This window comes from Varroa destructor, unplaced genomic scaffold (assembly GCF_002443255.2).
Source record: "Varroa destructor unplaced genomic scaffold, Vdes_3.0 BEIS01000003.1, whole genome shotgun sequence".
In the NCBI taxonomy this organism is placed as follows: Eukaryota; Metazoa; Arthropoda; class Arachnida; order Mesostigmata; family Varroidae; genus Varroa; species Varroa destructor.
The window spans coordinates 21,292,891-21,316,040 of NW_019211456.1; the positions used below are offsets into that span (position 1 = coordinate 21,292,891).

Below are 23,150 nucleotides of genomic sequence, written 5' to 3' on the forward strand. Positions count from 1 at the left end.
CCAGCAGGAGAGATCAAGGCACGGGTCGAAGAGAATTGAGTTTTTGAGCGAATTAACAACGTGTCCCCAACGTTAAGCTGAACCAATGGGCGGATGGAAGCTCGGTAGGGCCTCGCTTGCCTTCTAGACCGGCAGTCGTACAAGTCAGTTCACCATCAAAGCTGCCAGCGACGTCAGCAGCACTCCCTTAAATCCCTTGACTCTATTGGTTCGCCTGCAGCTCCCCCTCTCAATGCTGCCCAGCCTCAGCGACGACACGAGATGTGATGAGGGACCCGGGTCGACGGTTCATAGCTTACATTGCAGACGACCGAGGACACCAGTGTGAGCTGCCCGAACGTTGTTGTCGACGTTCGGCATAGCTAATATGCGGCAGGCGGTCCTATGGGCTTGGCTGTTAACCTTTCTGTCGGTACTAGACTGCCAGGCGCTTCGGCTGCGAGTTCAACGCTTCAGTTCTCGGTGGGGCTGACGAGGGCCCTAGAGAAAGGTGGCGGATAGGGAACAGAGATCGTCAGACGGTTTTTATATGAATTACTGCTGCATGCTCACTCGCCACGCCACTCATAGCCGGTGGACCGGTCGACACCGCGGCCCCCTAGGCGAAAGCGAACTCAGGTGCATATGCAGAGAGGCAGCGATAGGAACTACAAGCAGAAGCTCCAAACGAACGGACCCACGAACGAAGTGATCTATCCTGCACCCCGCTATCCTGCATGACCGTGTTTCTTATACCCACAGTGTGCCACGATCCGTCCCCCTTGGCCGCAAGCGTGCCTGCCGGCTCGCATGTAGGTGGACAACAACATAGAAAGAGAGAAACAGACATTGAGGCACATTCAGACGCTTCCCTAGTCGTAACAAATGTTTTCTCGTAGCCTGTAGTGTAGCTAGACTCGGTAATCAGCGACCAGCATTGCCGAGAGACGTACGACGAAGCTGACTTGTACCACGCACTTGTTCGATTCAGGCATGCAGAATCAGCTATTGTCATCGGCTTTGCTTTTCGTAAAGGCTAAAAAAGTAGCATGCAACGGAGGAGGACGCCTGAACAAGGACTACAGTACGAAGGTAGGGCACGGAAATGAATACCACTATATGTGTATATACATATACGTGTACACAAGCGGCAAGGGAAACGACGCTATCTCTTACCTCACGAGTCAGAGCTATGAGTAACAACAGCAATAATATGAAACTGTTGAGTCAGGAATTCGAGGAAGTACTTTTGTCGTCGTATGTGCTTTTCATTCACCACCGCCCCTGTCCAGTAAACACATGTTACACACAAGTTTTACGTGTGATGGTCTTATTTTATGCGCATGGGTACGTTGCGATACGTTCTTATTCGCTCGCGATTTAAACCATAGAAGATTACCGGCCGAAACCAAAAGGACACGAAAATACCATGCACCATTCCGAGGCTATGCACAAAAGAATAATCATATTAATACTAGAGTAGCGTCATGTTAACTTCTAGAAAAATCAGTAATTCTATCATGGCTTTTACTTCTTTACCCTCATTCAAATGTAGCGCGAAGCTGTTATTTGGTAATTTCCTAGTCCGGCGCTATCAGAAATTCGGTTTAATTAAATTAGATCATGGCAGTGAGATCAAGAAACGCTGGCAACCGCAAGGACTCGAGCGCATATCAAAACAAGTGTGGCAAGGAGGGAGAGCTGAACATTTCGCCCTTTACTTGCCCTGGTGCTGAGGCTGGTTTATGCACTGTATAGATGTTAATGATTACACAGCGATTTAGACAGGGTACGAAGGGGTTATTTCTGGCGTGTCTCGGCAGCGGAATGTTTACTCTCTAAGTATTTCACCATCGGATTTGAAACTTCACTTATGTCGTCAGTTATAGACTTAACGCAGGTCCATGTCATCCGTACTTAGGGACAGCTGGCACCAAACTAACTTATCCTAAGTAATTTTTTTTTTGTTGAAATGGCCTTTACTGCTAAGAAAAATGAGAATCTATCTTTAAGGAAATGTTATGCAAATTCTGTTATTGCCGACCAACTGCTACCAACTCGGGTCTCATATCTGAATAAGAGGATGATACCGTGACCTCTATGTACTAAAGCCCTTGACGATATTCGCTTAATAATTACTATGAACGTTATTGGCTCGACATAAAGAAGTGAGTTGTTCAGCATCATATTACCTCTAGCCCATGTCTGGGATCAGAGCCGCTGACAGCAGTTATATAGCTATTGTTGTAAATGTAGTCGGTTTCATCAGAGATAAAGCAGAAAAATCCGCCCTTTTGCTATTTACTAGAGCATTTCATACTTGCTTTAGTCTTAATAATAGGATTTTGTGAGCAACGATTTCCGACAAAAAAAAAAAAACTTGCCACCGTATGCCCAGCGGAACTAATGCCTAAACACTGAATAGTGAGTGCATTATTCAGTGTTTTCAGGTGAGCTGCAGTTGTGCATCAACTGGGGTGATGTTGCAAGCCAACCGGGGCAAAAGGTGGCCCTTGAGAATAGGAAAACCCCTCTGCATAAAGACAAATAACTAGATTTGTTGACAATCTGCCCGCATCATGGGAATCTAGCGGGTAAAAAGAAGTTTAACTCAACAGCATGGTGCGCCTTGTTGTCTGCTACTACCATAATGGCTTTTCCGAGCGCTGACATCGTCTAGATAACTAATTCCCTTCGAAAAGTCAGACGTGTATGTGTCTGTTGACTACGATATAGACGACGAGCACTTACGAACAGAATTAAGGTCTAGTACCATCAGTTTATGGTACCATAAATATGGTCTGCACGTTTGCGGATGAAAACGTGTGTATATTGGAACTTGAATGACGTAAGTCACTAACGATGTCAGCGCGATGTTGGGATATGGATTCCTAACTCTTTAATTCCATGCATTATGCTGATAGCTAAGCTTCGACGACAGTATAGAACAAAGCTGACGCCGCTATATTTTGGGCGAACCTCCAAGTACGTCAATGTCACGTTCGCATTATGACATTATAGCGCGAAAATTCAAATATCCGCATAATGTGCAGCTCGTGTCTGGATGGAGTGAATCACAGTTAGCATGACTACCATCGTCGTCGGTGGCAACATCAGCTGTGTCCGTCCAATGGATGCGCCAATTCATGTTGTGGTCATATGAAATATGGTTATTAGGTAATAATTTAATGAAAATGGAGCAAAGGCATACCTCGACGGTGCCGTTGGCGTCTGGAGTCGACGGAGAACGACGTGGTCGTTGCATTAAGATAAAATCAAGTTTCGCTGTCGTGACCATAAGTAAAAATGCCACGATTTATCGCAGTGTGGGTGTCATCGAATCTGTAGCTGAATATGGCGTCGAGATTGTATCTATGCTAATCATGTCTGAGTTTCATCCAGTGGGCTAAAGGGGGGAAAGATACATCAACCGATAAATAGAGGGAGGGCGCGCACCCATCAGTAGTGGATGATGATACGCTGAAGTCGATTGGGAGTCAGGGTTATCATTCTACAGCTTCACAGAACCACGTTGGCATATTTTACTGATACACTGATTAACACAGATCAATGAAAACAGTCGACCCAAATCATAAGATTAACTGAGCCTGAACCGTTCAAAATTTCTGGTTTAGAAGTTCTCATTGAGAAGTTCAGACGAATTTTATAAGTGCAACCTCTAATAAGTGACTAACACCTTTGGTGGATTCTTAAATAGCTTGCCTAATGCGACTGTTGACAGAAAGGCTATCAGACATGCGCTAACTACGTCACTTACTAACTCTATTTATAAAAGGCATGCATCGGTCGCGAAATTCTCTTTGAGCTTATTTACAAAAAAAAAAGGACAATATTATAATTGATAGATATAATTGATAAATCATGCATAGTAATATACAAGAACGCGGAACTAATTGAAAACCGCTGCCAGTCTCATCTAAGGCTGTGTTTACTTCGCAACCCAATTCACGTTTCAGTTCTATTGTATGTACAGCAACAAAAAACACGGTTCTGTTAGGTTAACTCGATTCTGCTCTACGCTGGGCATTTACTGAACCTGAGCACACATCTGGGGTCTTCTAAGCATATGCTCGGATCTCCTCATTCGATCTGGTTTCGGATGCCATGTATCTTCGAATTTCTTTGTGGCTCATTTACGATCTGACATCGTGGCCATACCGCCATGTCATCATCAGCTACCGTTGCTATTTTCGTTTTCTATTATCGTTTGATCTGTCGTAGTTGAACTTCTCTTATCGTTCGTGTGTAACTTTAATTAAAAAAAAAAAGAACTAGCTGCATGCTAACTTCTCGTAGCTGTTAGATCACGGCGAAAAGTTATCGATGATATTATCATAGTCTGGTAAACAGGTGGTTCGACACTGGCAAATACCGAGAGGGAATTTCAAGCGATGGTTGTTAACGTAGATCGTCTGTATCTGCCGTAATCCATTGGCAGCATCTCTGCTGCTGTATGCTTCACCTTCAGAAGTGCTATCGATATATTAACGAAATGAGGATACTGTTTAGAATAGATATAGACGTCTATTGTTGCCGATGGTTGTGCACGTGTGGTACTCTTGCTGCCCCGCGCCCCCTCCCTTTCTCCCTGTTGGCTCCCTTTTTGCATCGCATGGTCTTTTCTAATCATCTACATGTTCGTTTCGACCAAGGTTGTTAAGGGCGGAGCACCGTTGCTTACAATGCCACAACGATATAGTGAAATCTATATTAGCTTGACGCAATGGTAGGGCGATACGCTGATGTGTATTCATGATCGTTATAGCAGTTGCGATGATTATCTTCAGAAGTAGCATGAAACGTAGCAGTGAAGCAGCTACAAGGGTTGGCCGATTTTGAAGAACCTGAACACTCACTGTGTCTTATCTGTTTTACAGCAGACGTGATTTGATGTATGACGGCTTTTGCCGCTGCTAACTGTGGGACCATTGGCATACCAATATGGCACGTGCCGATACAAAACACGCTACGACAAAAATCGCAGCGACCAACGTCGAATGTCTCTTAGTATCACTTCGATCTATTTATCTCACCCATTACTGAATTTATGTACTATAGCTAAGTACACTTCAAGCAAAATTTTCAGTAACAAATCGGCTCGTAATGAACACTTCGAAGTAATAACATTTTGTGCTTGCTGCCAGTGTACGAATGACGAGAATAACAATGGCAGGGTATACCTACTATGCTTGAGTGGAAGTGCCATCTTTGCAACCTTCGGGTCATTTCTCAAATAAAACCTATTCTAGGCTACTCTGCACCTGCTTGGTGTGGGGGACCGACATCACGCGGTCAACATCTAATGTAACGCAGTAAGCTTGCACATTTTCTAGCCAATTAAAAAGCCACGAGCCTAATACTAATGCGCCGCTGGTGGAACTATCCCTCGTTGAATATTGGCGTTCTGTGCGATACATTTCGTTGTCTGGAGAACTTCCCAAAATACATTCGATTCAGCCTATTCATCGTCGTCGTAAAAGTTGTTCTTGTTACCGTCAATATTCAATGTTTCTCCGCGTCGCCACCGTTGTTTTTGTCAGACCGCTCTTGGTCGCTTCGTTTCGTTATTGTCATCGTTAGGGATGCTGTGGCGTAATTATAAATGAAGGTTTCTTCTTCTTATTTTGACTCGTCGCTTTTTTTTTGTTAAAAAAATTGTAGACCCTCGGTGTGAGGATGTAGTCTGGATAACAAAACGTTCTCCTAACATAACTGCCGACCGGAAAAAGAGCGTCTGTGTCTACAAAAGACACCTTTATATCCCTTCTCCTATTTGATCAGTGTCTGTTTGTGATGATCGGCAGTTGTTGTGCTTCTGTGCTGTGAATTTATGCGACGCCAGCGACTACTTCGCGGACGAAGCTGAAGGAGTAGCCTGGTCGCCCGTGGCAGTTCTACCGTCGCTATATACGATCCCACAGTCAAAATAGTACTTCTGCGAATCTTCATGAACGAGTCTGGCAGTGGAGGACGAAGATCATGCTGACCAAAAAGTGCCCCTCGTCGGTGTTGTAGTTATTACTGCTGCCTCGAATCAGTTATTATTTATACCCTTTTGACCTGTTTGTTTTCCTAAATATTATCACGTTTTAGGTTAGAGTGAAATCACAAAAGGCAGTCGCTACCCAGATAACATCGTTTGTATTAATAATGAATGAACCTAGCTTGTTGCCGGTGCTCGACCGACTATTTAACGGCTAGATAACTTCGTGCAAGTTTTAGCTTTGCAAGCGGTAACGAGAATGATATGGGTACATAATACTTGGCCGTTATGAAATGCTACTGATTGTGATTCGGTCTTGTAGTGATCACGACTATTTTTCTCTTGGGGATTGAGTCGGTGCACCCACATCGTAGAATGTGTCTCGTATACACGGTGTTCTATTGATAGATATATATTTCGTATATAGATAGTTATATACTCTAGTTAGCCAAATTTTGCCAGGCTGAAAATTCCAGCAGATACTGCCATTATTGAGAAAAGGAAAACGCAACATAGTGAAATGAGCGTTGCCACGTAGTATTCTGCCATTTGTTAGTACGTCGTACGTAATGTATAGTAGTAATTTTTTAAAGCTGCAAGTTGGAATAGATCAGACACATATATATCACGTAAGGAGACATATGCAGAAACGTATCCTGTAATATCAACCAGAGTTCGTCAAACTCACATATGTAGCTTAGACGCCCACGCGCATATATATTAATATGACATTCTTAGATAAATTATTGTTTTTATTACTAAGATGAATTGAAAATTAAAAATGAGTTACGAAACCTCTATAAATCACACAATACCGTTAGATCTCACCCACAGTGTGAAAAAAAAAGTCACCTATAAGCAACTTATTACTGCTAGTCTGTTACTTTTCGAAATTGATTGTCAACCTAATAAATTGCACACTCGAGTAAAACGTATGGAATAGATACATTGTTTTGCGATATACGAATCGACGATGAATAAATGCGTGACGCCAAAAACGTCCGCGGATTCGATAGGATATTTGCATAGTACTTAATCTTGCGTGATCTTCGTACGACTAGACACACCCACGAACTTCAGTCATCAGACCATCGGAAACAGAAAGCAGTCGCTCTGCTGCTAGAATATGGACACACCTCAGAGGCACACGAGATTTGTTAGCGCAAACTACAGCTGCTGCCACAGTTTCAGCGGTACCGAAATTTCGCCCGAAAGCTCGATAATCCCCTTCTGCAATACGTACTGTATATATAACAAGTAACATGTAGACACGTACAATAGATACTTGTGTATAGATGCAGTGTCACATGAATATATATACATTGCTACACGATGTCTGTGCTTCTAGATCGCTTGCGAGTGGTTAGTAGCGTTGACTGAGCTGGTAAAGGATGGAACTGCTCTTTTGGCTGCTAATGGCAGATGTTGGCGCTCACACATATGGTTATGGTATATATTCGTGCATATATACCATAACCGTACTGATTATATACAAGCGCGTGCTTTACCAGGACGTGTGAATACATAGTTGATTAGTATAGAGGTGGCTGCGCTGTTGTTATCATTCCGAGGCAAAATGGCTTCGTTTTCCCTAGTCATTCGCCTTTGTCAGTTGATAATTTTGGCCTATATATCAACAGAAAAACATAATATAACGTGGTGCCATTAATAACAGCGCGCTAACCGACAATATCGGGATCGACAGAGCACAACAACCACCAAAAAGAAACACAACGGGCGCTAGAATGATAGCGAGGCGTTCACAAAAAAGGGGCTCGAACAGGACGGTTAAGGAATAGAAGGCAGATAATGAGAGATCATCGCAAATGCGCGCCTGTCGCAGTATCTGTTGTTTTCGCTGTCGCCGCTCCCGTTGTAATGGTGTATTAGCTTTTTAGAAAAAGAAAATCGGACAACTTCTGTGTTTTCCTGTTGTTGATCGTCTTAAGTGATTTTGCTGTTGACTGGGTTCATTTTGACTGCCTGATGGATGTGTGTTTCATACTGAATGTAAACGAGGGGAAGACACAACACACAGGCTCCTAGCCGCTCCGTATAGCGTTTCCCACTGGACAACGGTACGTTTCTTTACCCAAAAAAATTATTGGCGGCCGGACACAGGATTATTCGTAAGACGATGAGGATATATGTGCGTCATCAGACTATGAAACCACTAGACCTCTTACGGTCGTTGACGCTTTTTTCGTAGCGTAAAGCACTAAAACAGCGGGGGTGGACATCGTCAACTTATCTAAAAATCGTCTAAGCTTTTGGATCAATGGCATACTTTTTAAATACGACTTAACCCGCCATCACTGCACAGCGTTAATTGGTTCAAAGACCCAAAAAAGATCCTATGCTACAGCAGCCTTGTAGTTATTTTATGTTTTGTTAGTGTCTTAATAGAATTCAGACGGTGTTCGAAAACGTGACGACGCACCATATGGCGTCGACAGAGATTTGATAGAAATTTTACTAAAAAATAAAGAGGTACTGTGCCGTGTTGGGGTATGTGCAGGTGATACGATAACGAGAACAACCGTTGGCAAATCAAATTGACGAGTAGGTACACATTTTAACGACCGAGCAGTGTATGTAATTCCTGCCGAAATAGATAGATTAGTTATAGAAGACTGAATGTTTGGTCCATCCTTAATCGGCTAACCAATACAATATTGTAGGTGCGAAAAGTTTTAGATGGGTTATTGTGATTTATTAAGGATGTGCTACACAGTTGTTTATTTACTGATGTATGCTTGTACGTAAGTGGGTACAATGATTGAGTTTGAATGGCGTGTGTATTGAGACCCGAGACTACATATATACTACACATGTCCGCATACGCTACAAACAATTAGTAGCCAATTTCCCAGACACGACCTAATTAACTCGATGTATCGTACATTGGATTCAACGACCATTGTAATTAAGACTAATCAAGTGTATTACGAAAGGCGGCACGTGTTAAGTTCATTTTTACTGAACGTCAATTGTGTTAGCCATCATCTCATCGCACTAACCACGCCGACTGTCAATGGTACGGTTCGAGGCCGACCCACATCTCAAACTGACGGCAACGAAAATGACTCCACTCGCTTTTGTCAAAAAGGACCAAACCAAGAAAATACGCGAGATCGAGAGCTTGAGCGAATTCAAGAGCCCACTAGAAACACAATTGCGACGACAGAGTGAAATAACTCAATTTTTCCAAGTACAGCTCTAACACGATGAGCTACGCAGCTCAGGCAAAGGCCGAGGTGCCCATTGCGAACTCACCTAACATCCGGCTCTCGCCCATTCCCCCAGACAACTCCTGTCGCATCAGTCTCGAGTGGCGGTGATCATAGTACCTAGTAACTGGCAGCGACACTTTACAGCCATGAAAGCTAGGCTGAAAAAGTTGCCACAAGCTAGTACTGTTTAAAGGAAGCCGCTTGCCATTAGCCTGTGTCTAGCTAACTCTCCTTTTCCCCTCCATCGTTGTTGTCATCATCGTCGGTAGACGGTTTTTGGTGGATATATTCCTAGCTACACGACTACATCTCATTATTAAGCGTTGTCGCATTATAGCGCGCACGCGGGTATGCGCCCCACCCACATACTGGGCGGACTCTAGTTTGAGGTACAACATGTGGACATTGCAACCATTTACCTCATGACGACTCTATGCCGAGCCAACTCTGTCTTCTTAAGTGAATAGAAATGAATGAATCTACTGAAATTGCTTCAGCGTCACACCTAGTGGCATGCACCCAACGATTTGGTGCCCTCTGTTCACTTCATGAGATATCGTGCCTTTATTGCGTAATAATAGTTGGCAGCAAAATGATGTGCTTCCGGCTCTGTTTCTATTATATTCACATATCTATATTCCTCAAATACGCATCTAACATTAAGCTTTTAATATTTTGTAAATTGTCAAAGGTTTCATTTTTTTTCTTTTTTTTTTTTCTAATTATTTCTAACGAAGAACTGGTTCTGATCCGCTCAATTGAGTAATATTATCTTTCACGTTCATTATTCAATGGCTGCTCCTATCCAGATTGCAAAAGCTCTCGTTCATCCTTGTACCAATGATGTCCACAAACTATAGTAGAAACGTCATTTTGTCCACTGCTAACAGCAGTAACAGTCATAAGTGTGCTCAATGCTCATACGATGTATACATATATGACAGGTTATAGCATCACGTACTGGCCAGGAGCAATCGGCATGGATCTATGTACCGCTACAGCATATTCAAGGTGTACGACGATATGGCGAACAGCGCAATTTATTTCTCCGACCCTTTACTACAGATCAGCCATATCTCCAGCCGGGTTCCTCTGCACCCCCTGAATTTCCCGTACCTTTATTGTTTCGCCTGTTCGTCTATTGTGTCGAGTGATGATTTGATTGGTGTTGATCTGCCGAAGCATTGTGTCCTTAGCCAACTCACAACGATACGAAGTTCGATGCATGTACGTACTTCTAATGCTTGGACACTATTCCGTACATAGGCGTCTATGGTAGTAAGGTAAGCAGGGGGAAGCTAGATGTGTGTGCTTGATGAGTGAGGCGAGAAGTTGTTGGACATAGAGTGGCAGCAAGTTCCGTTGTGTACGAGTGCGGCGGCCATATATCGTCCGATGTAAACCCAGTAAACCCAAAAAAAAGGCCTGTTCCAGCGGGATAGCCGTGCACACATTCACACCCTCGCGTGCTGCTGCTGCTTCTTCTTCTTCAACTCCGACTTCTTTCTTTCAGCCGCTTCGTCTGTCTGGGTTTCTTCATCTTTCTGGGTCCAATACTGGGTCCATATGTAGTGTATATAGGCGGAACTATCAGTACCTACCGGTACCGCCAATACTGCATCGTTCTCCGATCGCCTATTTCTTCCTTTTCCTTAGGCTGCTGTTCGTAACATGATGATCACATGTATGCGGCGTGTGTAGCTATGTACCCACAAAGGAGCCATGGAAGCGATCAAACTGAGTAAACTGACGAAGAGAGCCGTTTGTGCCTGGGCCGGCTGGTGTTTGGCCTATGCTTGACGCAGTGGTGCAGAGTAAGCCATAGGGAGTATGCCAACAAGGAAGGAACTAGTTCCTTCCGATCGCGTGGCGTCAGAACCGTGGCCCGCACGTCTTCCGTGCCTTGTCTACAAGCGCCTTAGTCCTTCATAGTGGTTCAGTCGAGTAGCGGATGATGAACAAAAACATCAGAAGGATTTTAATAGGGTATTTTCTTAATTCTACAATAGCGTTTCGGGTGTACCGTTATGGATGTATGTGCAAACATATAAACGGACGCTTGAGATCTTAAGAATCGTTTCGATATGTATGTCGTACAACACAATCGCTGGATTTCGTTAACGATAACCCTTAACGACGATGGTACCAGTTCTGCAATGACGATGCATATTTGATGATCTGATGAAGTATCTAGAATATCATCGCTAGCATTCTTTGCCGCCGTTGCGCTGGCCTCGACGGCCAAGTGTCTGCTTGGAAAAAATTAAGGCTTGCGCGGAGTGCGAGCTCCGTAACGTGAAATACGCCTTCGGTTACAGACCTGATCGAATCGAAATGTTAGGCTTGATAAAGTCCTTAATGCTACAAACTATGAAACGGTAAGTGTACGGTGAAGCCTAAATGTTTCTCACTACTCTTTTAAATATTTAGAATAAAAATCACGTCAAAAGACACTTTCTATGGCTACATATTGAAATGATAACAACAAGCTGCATACTTCATCTGTTTAGCAACAACAGTATAGGATTAATATGCGGTTGCATCTCACAGCAGGTTAATACAGCCGGCGAGTAATTCTCTATAGTTGTGAACAGGTTCTTTCGTTTTATACATAGTTTACTGTTATCCCAAGCCGTGTTTTATTTACTATATAATGGCGTTTCCATTATCTGCAATACATCCTCCGATTGGCCCTGAGATCCTCGAGAACATGCGACTGCAGACAACTCACCGCCGTTGTCGGTTCATTTCTCTGCTTAAGGCTACAATGTGCGTATTCTACCGGCATGGAGATGCTGTCACGCCGACACGTGCGTTTCACCCGCATTTATATTCCCTATTAGCGATATTCTATTGTACAGGGGAAGATACGTTTTTCCAATATCCCTCAAACCAACATCGGGAAGCGTCCTGTGCGCACGATTCAAAATCCTATGCGTATATATGCAATACAAGGTTGTAGACACATACATTTACCCGACTGACTTGTTATGGGTAAAGTTGTTTAGTCAGCTTAGAGTATATGATCGTTGGCCATCTATGCAACGATCATAACAAATCGACATAGCAAGCGAGATATTGGTCATACTGGTGTTGATATCGCGGGGTCGACAAATACATCGAGACCATGAGACGGGCGGCGGCAAGGGAGGGTGTTGTCACCCGTAATCAAGTCGGACAGTCCTGTTCTCATAGTCCTTTCCCATTTGATTCAGCGACTTCTGTGGAAAGTAAAAAAAAAAAAGTTTGGAGAGGAGGTGTGGATCGAGACCGGCCACAGACAAAATAACGACTGAGAATGAGCAGCGGAACGCACGAGATAGGTGCTATACGTCGGGTCACTTTGAAATATGTTTTTTGAATATGCTCCTCGATGGTCGATCTCTGCTCCTGGCCTAGATCCCTCCTCACTGATGATGTCTGTCACCCCCCTTAGCCCAGTATAAGTAGCCCCATGCCTGTCCACATGGCTATCGCTTTTCTGCATATCTCACAAATGTATGCCTCCGCGACTGTGAGTGCGCAGCATGCGAGGTCATAGGCGAACGAATACACGGAACCGTCTGGCTAGCAACGTTGCCAGGCAGGCCGTGTCGATGGCTTGCTCCGCCAGTTGCTAGTCGAATCGTCGATGCTGCACGCTAGTAGTAGAGGAAGAGGGATTACTTGGGGGTACAGGAAAAGTTCTTAGTTGTGATATAATAGATCTGGGCTATCAGCTCAACACTGACTGACTGACTGACTACCTGACTGTCCGGAGGTATGTCTCCGATGCCTGTGGGAAGCTGATCAGCAGCAGCTCAAAGGCCAAATGGTTGACGGTTCTCAATGATCTAACAGCAGCATATTGTTGTGCCATGGAGCAGACGGAGGGATACTGTAGGGAGGAGGAGACAGGGTGGTAGTACGTCACCTAAGAATAGCTACCATGCAAACTGGGAATTTCGCGGGAGGTAGACATGAAGGACCAGGAAAGGCCGTTGCCCTTTAAAGCTGCTCATCTTGGTAGCTGGTGAAAACTGATCGACAAGTCCCAATGGACAAATCCAGCCAATTCCCACTGCTTTCCTCAGGGTCCATCATTCTCTAACAACTTTGTACAACTAAGGAGGCAGTTGGCATATTTGGTACTACTTTTCAGGGCACTCTATATCTGAAGCTCGATATAATTCGTTTGCTACAAATACTTTATAGAAAGATTTAATGATGAATAGCTGTGTTGTAGAACAAGCAGGATCATAGAAGGGCAGCCGGTTAGCACACGTAGTAATCTAAGACGCCATACGAAGTGTTCGTTACAAGAAAGCCAAACAGCCGAGACCTGGGTGACGGTCATCATAGCGCACCGCAAGGCCATTTGGAAGTGCTATTAAACTAAATAATCTCTAGTCTCAGCAGTAGACGATTATTTCGGACCATGCTTTCTGGTCCCTCTGCCGGGACACTTACTAACAGAAATCGGTTGAAGAAGCATGAGAAAATTATTTGAAACAAAAAATGGAGCGTATATCTTTGTTTGCATCTTTTTGTTATTTTCAAAGATTCAGTCAGGTCCTTTAGTATAAGTCACTTTTCCTCTCCCCGTCTCCCTCACGGTGACCGGACATCCAAGAGTCACGGACTGCTCGCTGACGCCGCGACGTCAGCACAGACCAGCACACTGCACACCATGCACACAAAAATACGGGAGGATGAAATAATCAACTGCAAGCAAACGAAATCTTTATCCATTTTTTTCGTGGGCCTTTTTTCTGTTCCGTCTACGGGTGTGAGTTCGCTATTGTCGCTTTTGTAGATCCTAGTCATCGTCGTTGCTTCCGCCCTCACAAGAGCTTCAACGCTTGATATCGGCGAGCTACTATTGGCGTACGTAAATGCCTGTAAGTATGTTATCGTTATAGCTGTGACTGAAAACACTACGAACAAAGTCTCATTCGTTAGAACTACGTAGTGTGTTATAGTAAGGCCGATTGTTTTTATGCAGTTGCATGTATGTGTGTATGTTTCTGTGTATAGGTCCTATGAACACGCAGACTATGGAAAAGTTATCGTATATTGTATTATTGTTATTTAACTTCTATATACGAAGCCTTGGCTTTGGCGATTGCTTTGAATTTTTTTTTCTACTTTTGTCTTCACAGTTGATGGAGTCTTGATAGAGCCAGAGGACTGGCTGAAAATTCTTTGCGGTGAAGGGTTCGCCTATTTCGTGAGCCATTGGATTCGCTATAGCGTATTGTACACACGCCGGCGTTGATTGCAAAGGACATGGCTGACTCGTTTGATCTGTTACGAACAGCCAATACTAAATTACTCCACTGATTGTGTACACGCATGGGTAAAGTACGTAGTAACAAAGATCATGATAGAACATACTTAGGTTTGCTTGGACAAATAACTGTGCTCCACTTATTTGTAGTAATAGCTAGGAATGAGCACTGTTAACTCCGTATTGCACAAACAAATATCGTCTAGTGTAAAAACTATGACTGTGTTTTGCTCGTTGATCCTTAATTAGCTCGTTGGAATCACCAACTTTCTCAGCTCATGCAGTATTTCCATGGTGCTTGCTATAGCCAACTCTGACATGAAGCCAACTCTGTTTCAGTGGTTGTGGATGCAACGATGACATATGCATTGTAGTAAACAGGATGCTTTATAAAGAGAATTTCATTAAATCGTTGACAATATTACTAACAACGTTCCGGTAATGTTCTATCAGTAGTTTTTGAAAAAGTATCGTATCTTGTACTATTGCTCTTCGAACAGATAGAGCCCTCACACAAACGAAACACCGAACGCTCATACGAACGGTTGATGAACATCTTTTTGTCCACAGATTCGTCACGGTAGGGGTCATAACAACTGCTTGTATATATATATATAGTATTGTGAATTTTCATCATCTGTATTATACCCACGCGTTCTGACAGTAAATGTCCATGATCGAATTGGCTCTATATGAGATGTCTTGAGACAAGCCATCTTTAATGGAAAATATAACCTGTAGACTAACGATGCGAAGATAAATGACAAGTGAAGGACTATAATAATTGTATAAATCAATCAATTTCAAACAAAATATTTTGGGCCTGTTGGGTCTGCAGGTAATAGTAAATTCTAGGCATGAATAATTGTGATCTCGGTCAATACAGGGTGTTATAAATTTTTACAAGATAAAAGCTTTAGATGTAATGTGCTTAAACATTACTGTTGTGCTACGCTAATATTCCCTATATTCTAAATCAGCCATATGAAAACACCTTCCTCAACTGTAGCCGTACATGCCTTTGCATAATCATGTATAATATAAAAAAACATACTAGAATATATTTGTGATACACCTTATATGAGTCCCGGAATCGCCTTGTGGCCCAGAAAACTTGGGCCAGTTCTCAGGGACCAGCATTTGGGCAAGCGGATCCATATCCTGGCCATGTTTAGAGCGATATATAGACGGTTTGAGTTATGGGGTAAACGAGACCAGTAGTTTGGTCTGTGACGTGGAGGCACATATGAGAATCAGCAGCGCTGCCAATATGAGAAAACCCAGGTCAATATGGAAATGAGCTTCAGAGGACCAACCTAAGACATAGCCGTCCTATATTCGTGGCCACTTCAGTGGAAAGTTCAGCTCTGCGACTTTTATGCTTACTAGCAAAAATATGAGACATTTGACGATAATTTATCAGGCTAACGTATGTAGTAAAATAGTAAATGCGATGGCTGATATCCTTTGGGCTTACTGATGAATTAGCATCGTTACGCGGTCTCGAAGTATCGTCCCAGGATACCGCTAAGATTATAGTCGAAATAGGAAACAGATGAATCGTGGCGTCCCCCTTTAGCCGAACTGCTTAAGCAATAGACGATTTGTTACACAGTGGCCTAGTTCCTAAACTGTGCTAAGCTGTAACTGCAAAAAGCCTTGGACGCGTATTAGAAAGCTGAGACCTGTGGCCAATTTAAGGAGAAACAAAAACAAGAACAGACTGCAATCACGATAGCTCTGAAGGAATCAACAATAGCAAAAAGTCAATATTGATTCCAGTTATCATAGAAATTCGTAATACAGAAGACGTGTCACTAAATTGCATTTCTGGTCTTAACTCTTCTTCCACCTATCCACGGTAGTGTCGTTTTGCTTAAGATAAGATTCGCGTTTATCAACGCTGAGTTTTTTGCTATTTATAGATTACTAAGCACGGATGATCATAACGATGAGTACCGTGAGAACCGTCTATGATTAATGACAATAAGTGGCAACGAAATCTATCTCAGGGACTCCCTCATTGTCATTTGGTTAACTTATGAATAAAATACGATTTATATAGAAATCTAATGATGAGGCCTACAATTTTCGATTTCATAGTGACGCGCTTTACTTTGCTAAAAGGATATAGAATTGTATGAGTTTTCTTGTCAGCGTGCAGGCAAGCAAAAATGCTGTTTGTGAAGCGTGTGTCGACATTCGTTTTCCTTATATGTTATCAAAGCAGATCGACTTCGCCTTATAGTTCATTGAAGCAATGGATGTCACCTGCGTAGACAGAGGCCACGAACAACTCGGATAAGATTAGATATTATATATATATTACGTGTGATTCAACATCAAACATTCAACTACAAATAATAGAAAATGCAAATCCCATGTTTAGGACAAAGGCAATATACTATCTGCACATTTTGCGCACTCCGACCTAAAGCTGGCCACAGAGAATAACTTACAATTAAAAGGCTGCATAGATTCGAAGGCAATGGGTTGAATAGGTGGGGAATACGTCATAACGTTTCGTGAGGAAATCATAGATCATGTATTTCTTTGATGCGAGTAAAGCAGCGTAATTGTTTTGATTCCCCATTCCGTGATCAAAAGGCGTACGCGTTATCTTTCTAGTCTCTTTTTTAATGCGCAGTTTTCCCAAATGTTAGCACTACTGTCAAATTTATTGGCTTCATCTAAGACGACACATTGAAGCCCTTGCACCAATAACAGTGCAAAGTTACTCGCCGCGTAGGACCAAAAGACGTTATCGGCTAAAAGGTTATAACCCTTGCTTCTATTTCCAGGTATTTTAATTTGCATTGAAATAATGTGGGAAATTGAACGTCCATTGGAATGGCCAAAATTAATATATTTATGCAGCAAATTTGCGGAGAACGAAAAAAAAAAAACAATATTCAGTGCATCAAATGCAACTGGACACGTATATGTGTGCAAACAGCTCCATATTAACAATCTTTAGCTTAAAATATTATCGTCTCCTAGTCACTGAAAACATCGGCTACAACCTTTTTTTTTTCCCTAAACCAACCTTACCTAAATGGAGTGATACAACAGCATAAATATAGACCGTATTTTGTGCGAAAAATATATTTTACTTAGACAGACCACCTTACGTACACGATCAATGGAACCGTTTTGTACTAACCTTTTCTATTGTGCTACTAATTGTGATTCATACAAAGTATCAACTCCAACAAATTGCTCTATTCTCCTAAATGAACCTCTGCACACTTCTTAGAGACATGGTACTTACTCCTCCTGTGGTCCCGTATAAGCATTGGATGGCCTACAGATGCTTTGTGACGAGGCGCTGTCAGCAAACTTACATTATTCTCCGTACGCGTATCTACAGTAGTCGAAGGGCCTTTTTTTTTGCAAATCATTTATCACGTCTCAACTGCTGGGCATTTCTCAAATGAATCATTGTTGCAAGGCGACTTCAACAAACATCAGCTTGCCGTCTGCTGATCCACGTTCCTTTGCCATACTCGGCCCGGTTTGTACTATACTTTGAAAATTTGCAGGACTGCCATAATTCTAAGGACATATAGTTTCTGTGCAGTTCGTGCTCTCGTTGTCGTTGATAATTGCGTAGCGAACAGAATGCCGATTTCGTTGAGTGTGCAGGAGACAGGTTACACGCTTCAGTGATCAATCGGGGCGTCATGATAAACAATGGCCACTGAAGGATTCAATCGACTCATGTATCACTCTATATGCCTATCATCTTCTGTAACCTTTGGCGATACTTTTCCTCCAGCTTATCTAGCCACTTGTCGCCGCATCGTCTCTTCTACTCGGGGAGGATTGCTGTTTCTTAACGCCGCCGACACCTGTCCTGTTCTCGATCCTGTTATGGATTGCAGCCGCTTCGGGACTATGTACAGGTAAACGGTATCGAAGCTCTAAGTGAGTGACGAACTCGGTAAATTCCAACTGTGCCATATCAAAGCGTACATAGCTATTACTGCGTAAAATGATGTAGTTTATCGTTTCTTAACATAGACTGAACTTAGCTCGTACCTGATCGATGGTTGGTGACGAGCAGTGTAACACAGACCTACGCAGTCAAAGGAAACGGGAGAGCAAATATGAACATCAACGTAGCTAATTCTACAACAAACTTATTGATAATTTCGGACAACTTGAGTGGCGCATAAATGCTGTCGACTGTGTGAAAAGTAAGGAAAGTATTTGTTGCGCTCATCGTTCCTATTGTACGCTGTCCCGAATTCCAATGATCACAAAATAACATCGTTTTAAGTAAGTTGAAGTTTCGCTATAGTCGTTCTACTATAGATGCGGTGTCTGTTATTATAATTGTATATTATAGCACGACACGTTCACCAGTTGGTTCTACGTATGATACAACGCACGAAGAAGTTCGTGTAGGAAATATTAGCTTTGCTAATTTGGACAGATTAGCCAAACTGTGATAAGAATCATATGTTCTTTCTTATGCTGTCATAAGTTTTAAGACGGCGTTTTTTTCAACATAACATATAAACAGTTAACACCATTTCCCCTAGAGGGCGCCTGTGGCCTGTGAACTGATGCACAATAAAACAGTCACCACAAAGGCAGTCTAAGGCGTCCACCCTTCACTAAACAGTGACGTGACCGGCCTTTCGCCTAATGGTTAGAGTGGAATAAATGATTTAATTTTCTTCCGTGTTACTTTGCTCCAAGATGTCCGTTCGTCCTTTTAGGTAAACAACGTAATCAATCAAACCGGTCCACCGTTGCCATCAGCAGCAGGTTGTTGTGATACTTCAAGGAACAAAACGCCGCGTTTATTTGTTTCTGAGTGTGCGTCCGTCTCTCTTAATCCAGTATTTTTCCGCTGCACCTTTTCGACTCGGATTTTTTACCTTTCGAGCCCCAGTCCACCTTCTTTACGACTGGGTCCTCTTTCGTTTCTGTTTGCGCGTGCGAGCGTATGTGCGTGCAGGTGCAGACTTCGAGATGTTTCTATGTCTTTCATTGTTTGTGGCGTTAGCCCAAACGTATCTCTTACACACATCAATGAGCGGTTACGGCGTCTCTAACAGCGGCGACAAACGGCCGTCGACAGCTGTCTTATCATCACAGATAGACGCAGACATGTATACCCGATCGCGCACACGAACGGAACGACGGCCACACTGAGGTGCCTCTCCATTTTCGTCGTGGACCTACACGTTTAGCTGCCTGCTGCCGGAGCGTCTGTTGGGCGCAAAGATGGAATCTTACTACCGAATACTATTATCAGAAGCAAAGGAAGCACTAACAACTATTGCAATTATCACCGCTTTTTTTGAAACAGGAGTACCAGCATAAGTAACAATATCGATGATACATGTATGACAATTTGCCGCAAAACAATAGTCGTACCGTGGATTTAGCGTGTAACAGGGACAAGCATTTTCAGTGGATATTTCTCGCGTTTAACATGACCTACATCAGGGCAGATACTGACATGGAATCTGTTCGAACTACACAGGGACGGGGACCGAAAGGCTGGCTAGAGTCTGTCAACGTGCTGCCAATGATAACGAATTTCAACAGAGTTAGATCCTAGGGAACAAGCTAAGTCAGCTGTCCAAGTAAATGAAATCAGGCATTCAAAGCTATGGTATAAACCGCACGAGAAGTACGGGTTTTTATACAGCGGAATGGAGACCCCCTAAGAGCTAACAGCAAGCCGTTAGCTTAATCAAAACTGCTGCGCGGGAACGAATGACACCCGTGAACAGAACAGGTGCATAGACAAAAACATTCTTAGATAGAAGACCTTGTCTTGTCTGCACGAAGTTGATTCTTTTGAAATGGATACATACATAGACTTACATAGGAAATGCGGCCACGTGTCATGCATACCACGGATATGAATACGTACATATACAGACGTATATAAAATCGCATATTCGTTCCACACTTCAAAAGACTTTTTATTATGCGATCGGGGTATTCCGTCCAATTGGGCGGGATGCATACGAGTACGCCGACTTGTTTCAGTCGCGGCATATAAAGATGGTAGACGACTCTAGCGCAGAAAACTTTTTTATCTAGAAGAGTCTGCTTGACGGCGCCTTTTATTAATGCTAGGAACAGTATTTCCATGTTACATGTCAGTTGTTTAGCAGGTCGGCTAGGTCGAGCACAGTTGTTAGTAAAACTTAGAAGGCAAAATAGCGGGTTTTGTATTGTAGCAGCTCGTAGTCGCTAAGCCGGCATTATTTCACAATACTTTCGCCACTTTTTCCAGAGTCATTCCTCACGCATGGCTACGTTCAGATAAAAGGAGGTTAAATGAGCAATTTGGGCCTACTCGTTCGGCCTGCGTAAAGCTTTGATTGACAAATGTATCGTACACAGGTAAGCTGTGTAGGGCTCAGATCATAGACGCAAAAAGATGGCAGGCATCTAGTGATGTAAACTTCGTATTTTACTGTTCTTTTTTTCGCGACATACTACAACAATGACATGCATATCCATTGATGATCACATTTAGCATGCAATACATCAAAAGAACAAGTCCATATCTGTTTCGAACGGCGTCCCTATGGAAAACAAATCACCTCTCCCGGTAGAACTGAACAGCAGGAGCAATCGTCGTAGTAAAAGTAATAGTGATAGGGAGCGTCTCTGCATCTGTGTACCGAAGCAAACCATCCAAGTAAATTCTTGATTTGTGTTTGTCGTCGTCGCCGCCGCCGCCTTCGAGAAGAGGTTTGCCAAAGAGCGAGGAATAACGACGCCCTGAAGTAGCGGCAATGGCCATCGTAATCACAAAAATTTTGTTGCTGCTGGCGTTATCGTAAAGTTCCGTCAAGAGTGCAAAATATTGCTCTAGCTAGCGCTTATATGCGCAAGCTGCCCTGACTTTTCGTTTACCAGTTTACCTTGGCCGTAGCTCGTCCGTTTACTCGTCTGGTCGCATTGCGCATCGCGCTAGTTGCTAGTCGCTACCCTAATTTATCCTTCTTTCCTGCCACCCTTGCGCCCTTCCCTCGACGTTGAATAACCCGAACTGAGCGAGGCAAGGCGATGGAAGCGAATCCACCCACGTCTCGTACGCCGACAACGGGATAAAATACCGGACGCCGGCGCGAGCTGCCGGGTCAGCCGACAAGTACGGCGACGCTGACGACCACGATGAAAAGGGATCTTAAGCAGACGTTTGGCAAGCGAACCACTCTCATAAATAGTTGTCCAGAGTGGATTCATCTTACCAGCGCGAGCGGAGTCACCCATCCGGGGGGGGGGGGGGGGGGGGGGAGCGAATGTATGAAGAGTGGAAAGAGATGTAGAAACAGCCACGCGTTATTATACCGTAACCGACGACAAACTACGTGGCCTACCGTATTTGCGCGTGTGCATCTCGGTGATCGTGGTTATACGTGTGTATGCGTGCGTTTGTATTTGTAGAAATGTATGTTGTAACTGGGAGGGTTAACTCAGGTCGGCCCTATTCAGTACAAGTGTGGGCACCACTGGACGCGGAACCTCATGTTACACACGATCCATACATAAATGCATACACACGTCAACTTTACAGAAAGCAACTGCCCCTTTGTACTGCTGCCATCATTGGGACAATCAATCTCATCTATTCTACATATAACAGGGAAAGAAACGCATTCCCGGTTAGAAGCACAGAGGTTGCTTTTGCCCATCAGTATTATCATAGCTTCAGGTAGTTGCCAAGGCTGTGAAGTCTAAATACACGCAAAAGGTTCAGTTATATAATTGAGGAATTAACTTTTGGCTGAGAGATCAGACTAATTTCTGCTTTGTGTACGAGAACGTCAGTACGACTGTGTGTGCGGAGACGAAAAAACAAAGGATGAAGAAATGAAAAAAAAAACAGAAATACGTCGAAAAAAATACGGCAATGTGCGCATCACAAAGTGTATGAAACATGTTTGTTCAATCCATGGTGAGTACATACAGCTTCGTATATGCAAACGAACTTTTGACCCTAAACTATATAGGTCACACTGTCCTTATCGTCATTATGAAGAAAATAGGTTTAAGGTGAGTTTGCCGTACACGGCACATGTGGTATGAGCGGACTAGTTACTGAGGTAAGGTTACGAGATGTGTTATTGACTAATCACTGAAAAGCTGGGTAGACAAATATACTTGATTGTGGAGTATATTTTTGAACACTTAATTTCCTTTTAGTTAGTGCCTCTCGGCATTTTAAATCACACATGTGGGGTGTGACGTACGTCGCTGTTTTACGCAATTATTCTATAAAATGAATAGGTCCAGATGAATAATATTCGATTGTTGTCGTATGTGAAAATAAGCTATCAATCGATTGGTTTTATGTTAAGAGCTTGTGGATTCCTACTTTCTGTACAGTACCGTAACCCCTATATCTTATTATAGATAGAAATACAAATGCTACGTACCATGATTGAAATTGCTCGTTGACATCGTTACTTTTTAACGGACCGTTGGTGAGAACATAAGTATCTAGGTGGCCTGAAAAATATCTGAACGGCGATGTTTTTTGGTCACCATTTGCTCTGCACGGTAAACTGCATACAAGATAATGTTGACGGGTTAGTATTGTGTTCATTGGAGTCCCGTCATCCTTATAGTGGTTGGTTGAGTTAAAGTGCTCTTTCGGGGTTATGTTTACACTCTGGATTAA

At 43.1% G+C, this 23,150-nt stretch overlaps 1 protein-coding gene across 8 annotated transcripts in view; it reads left to right on the forward strand.

Annotated features, from left to right (window-relative positions):
- Positions 1-21,806: 21,806 nt before the first annotated feature.
- The window catches only part of LOC147756665 (uncharacterized), a 146,674-nt gene continuing 145,330 nt past the window's right edge, over positions 21,807-23,150 (forward strand). For 3 of the 8 annotated variants that reach the window (XR_015323143.1, XR_015323141.1, XM_086982735.1), the window contains exon 1: positions 21,809-22,424. Coding sequence is in view for 2 of the 8 variants with exons in the window: in XM_086982737.1 (XP_086838863.1) it covers positions 22,407-22,424 (18 nt within the window). In the remaining 6 variants the exon portion in view is untranslated. Of the gene's footprint in view, positions 22,425-23,150 lie in introns of all 8 variants that reach the window. The other 5 variants (XR_015323142.1, XM_086982736.1, XR_015323140.1 and 2 more) reach the window with 3 other exon arrangements.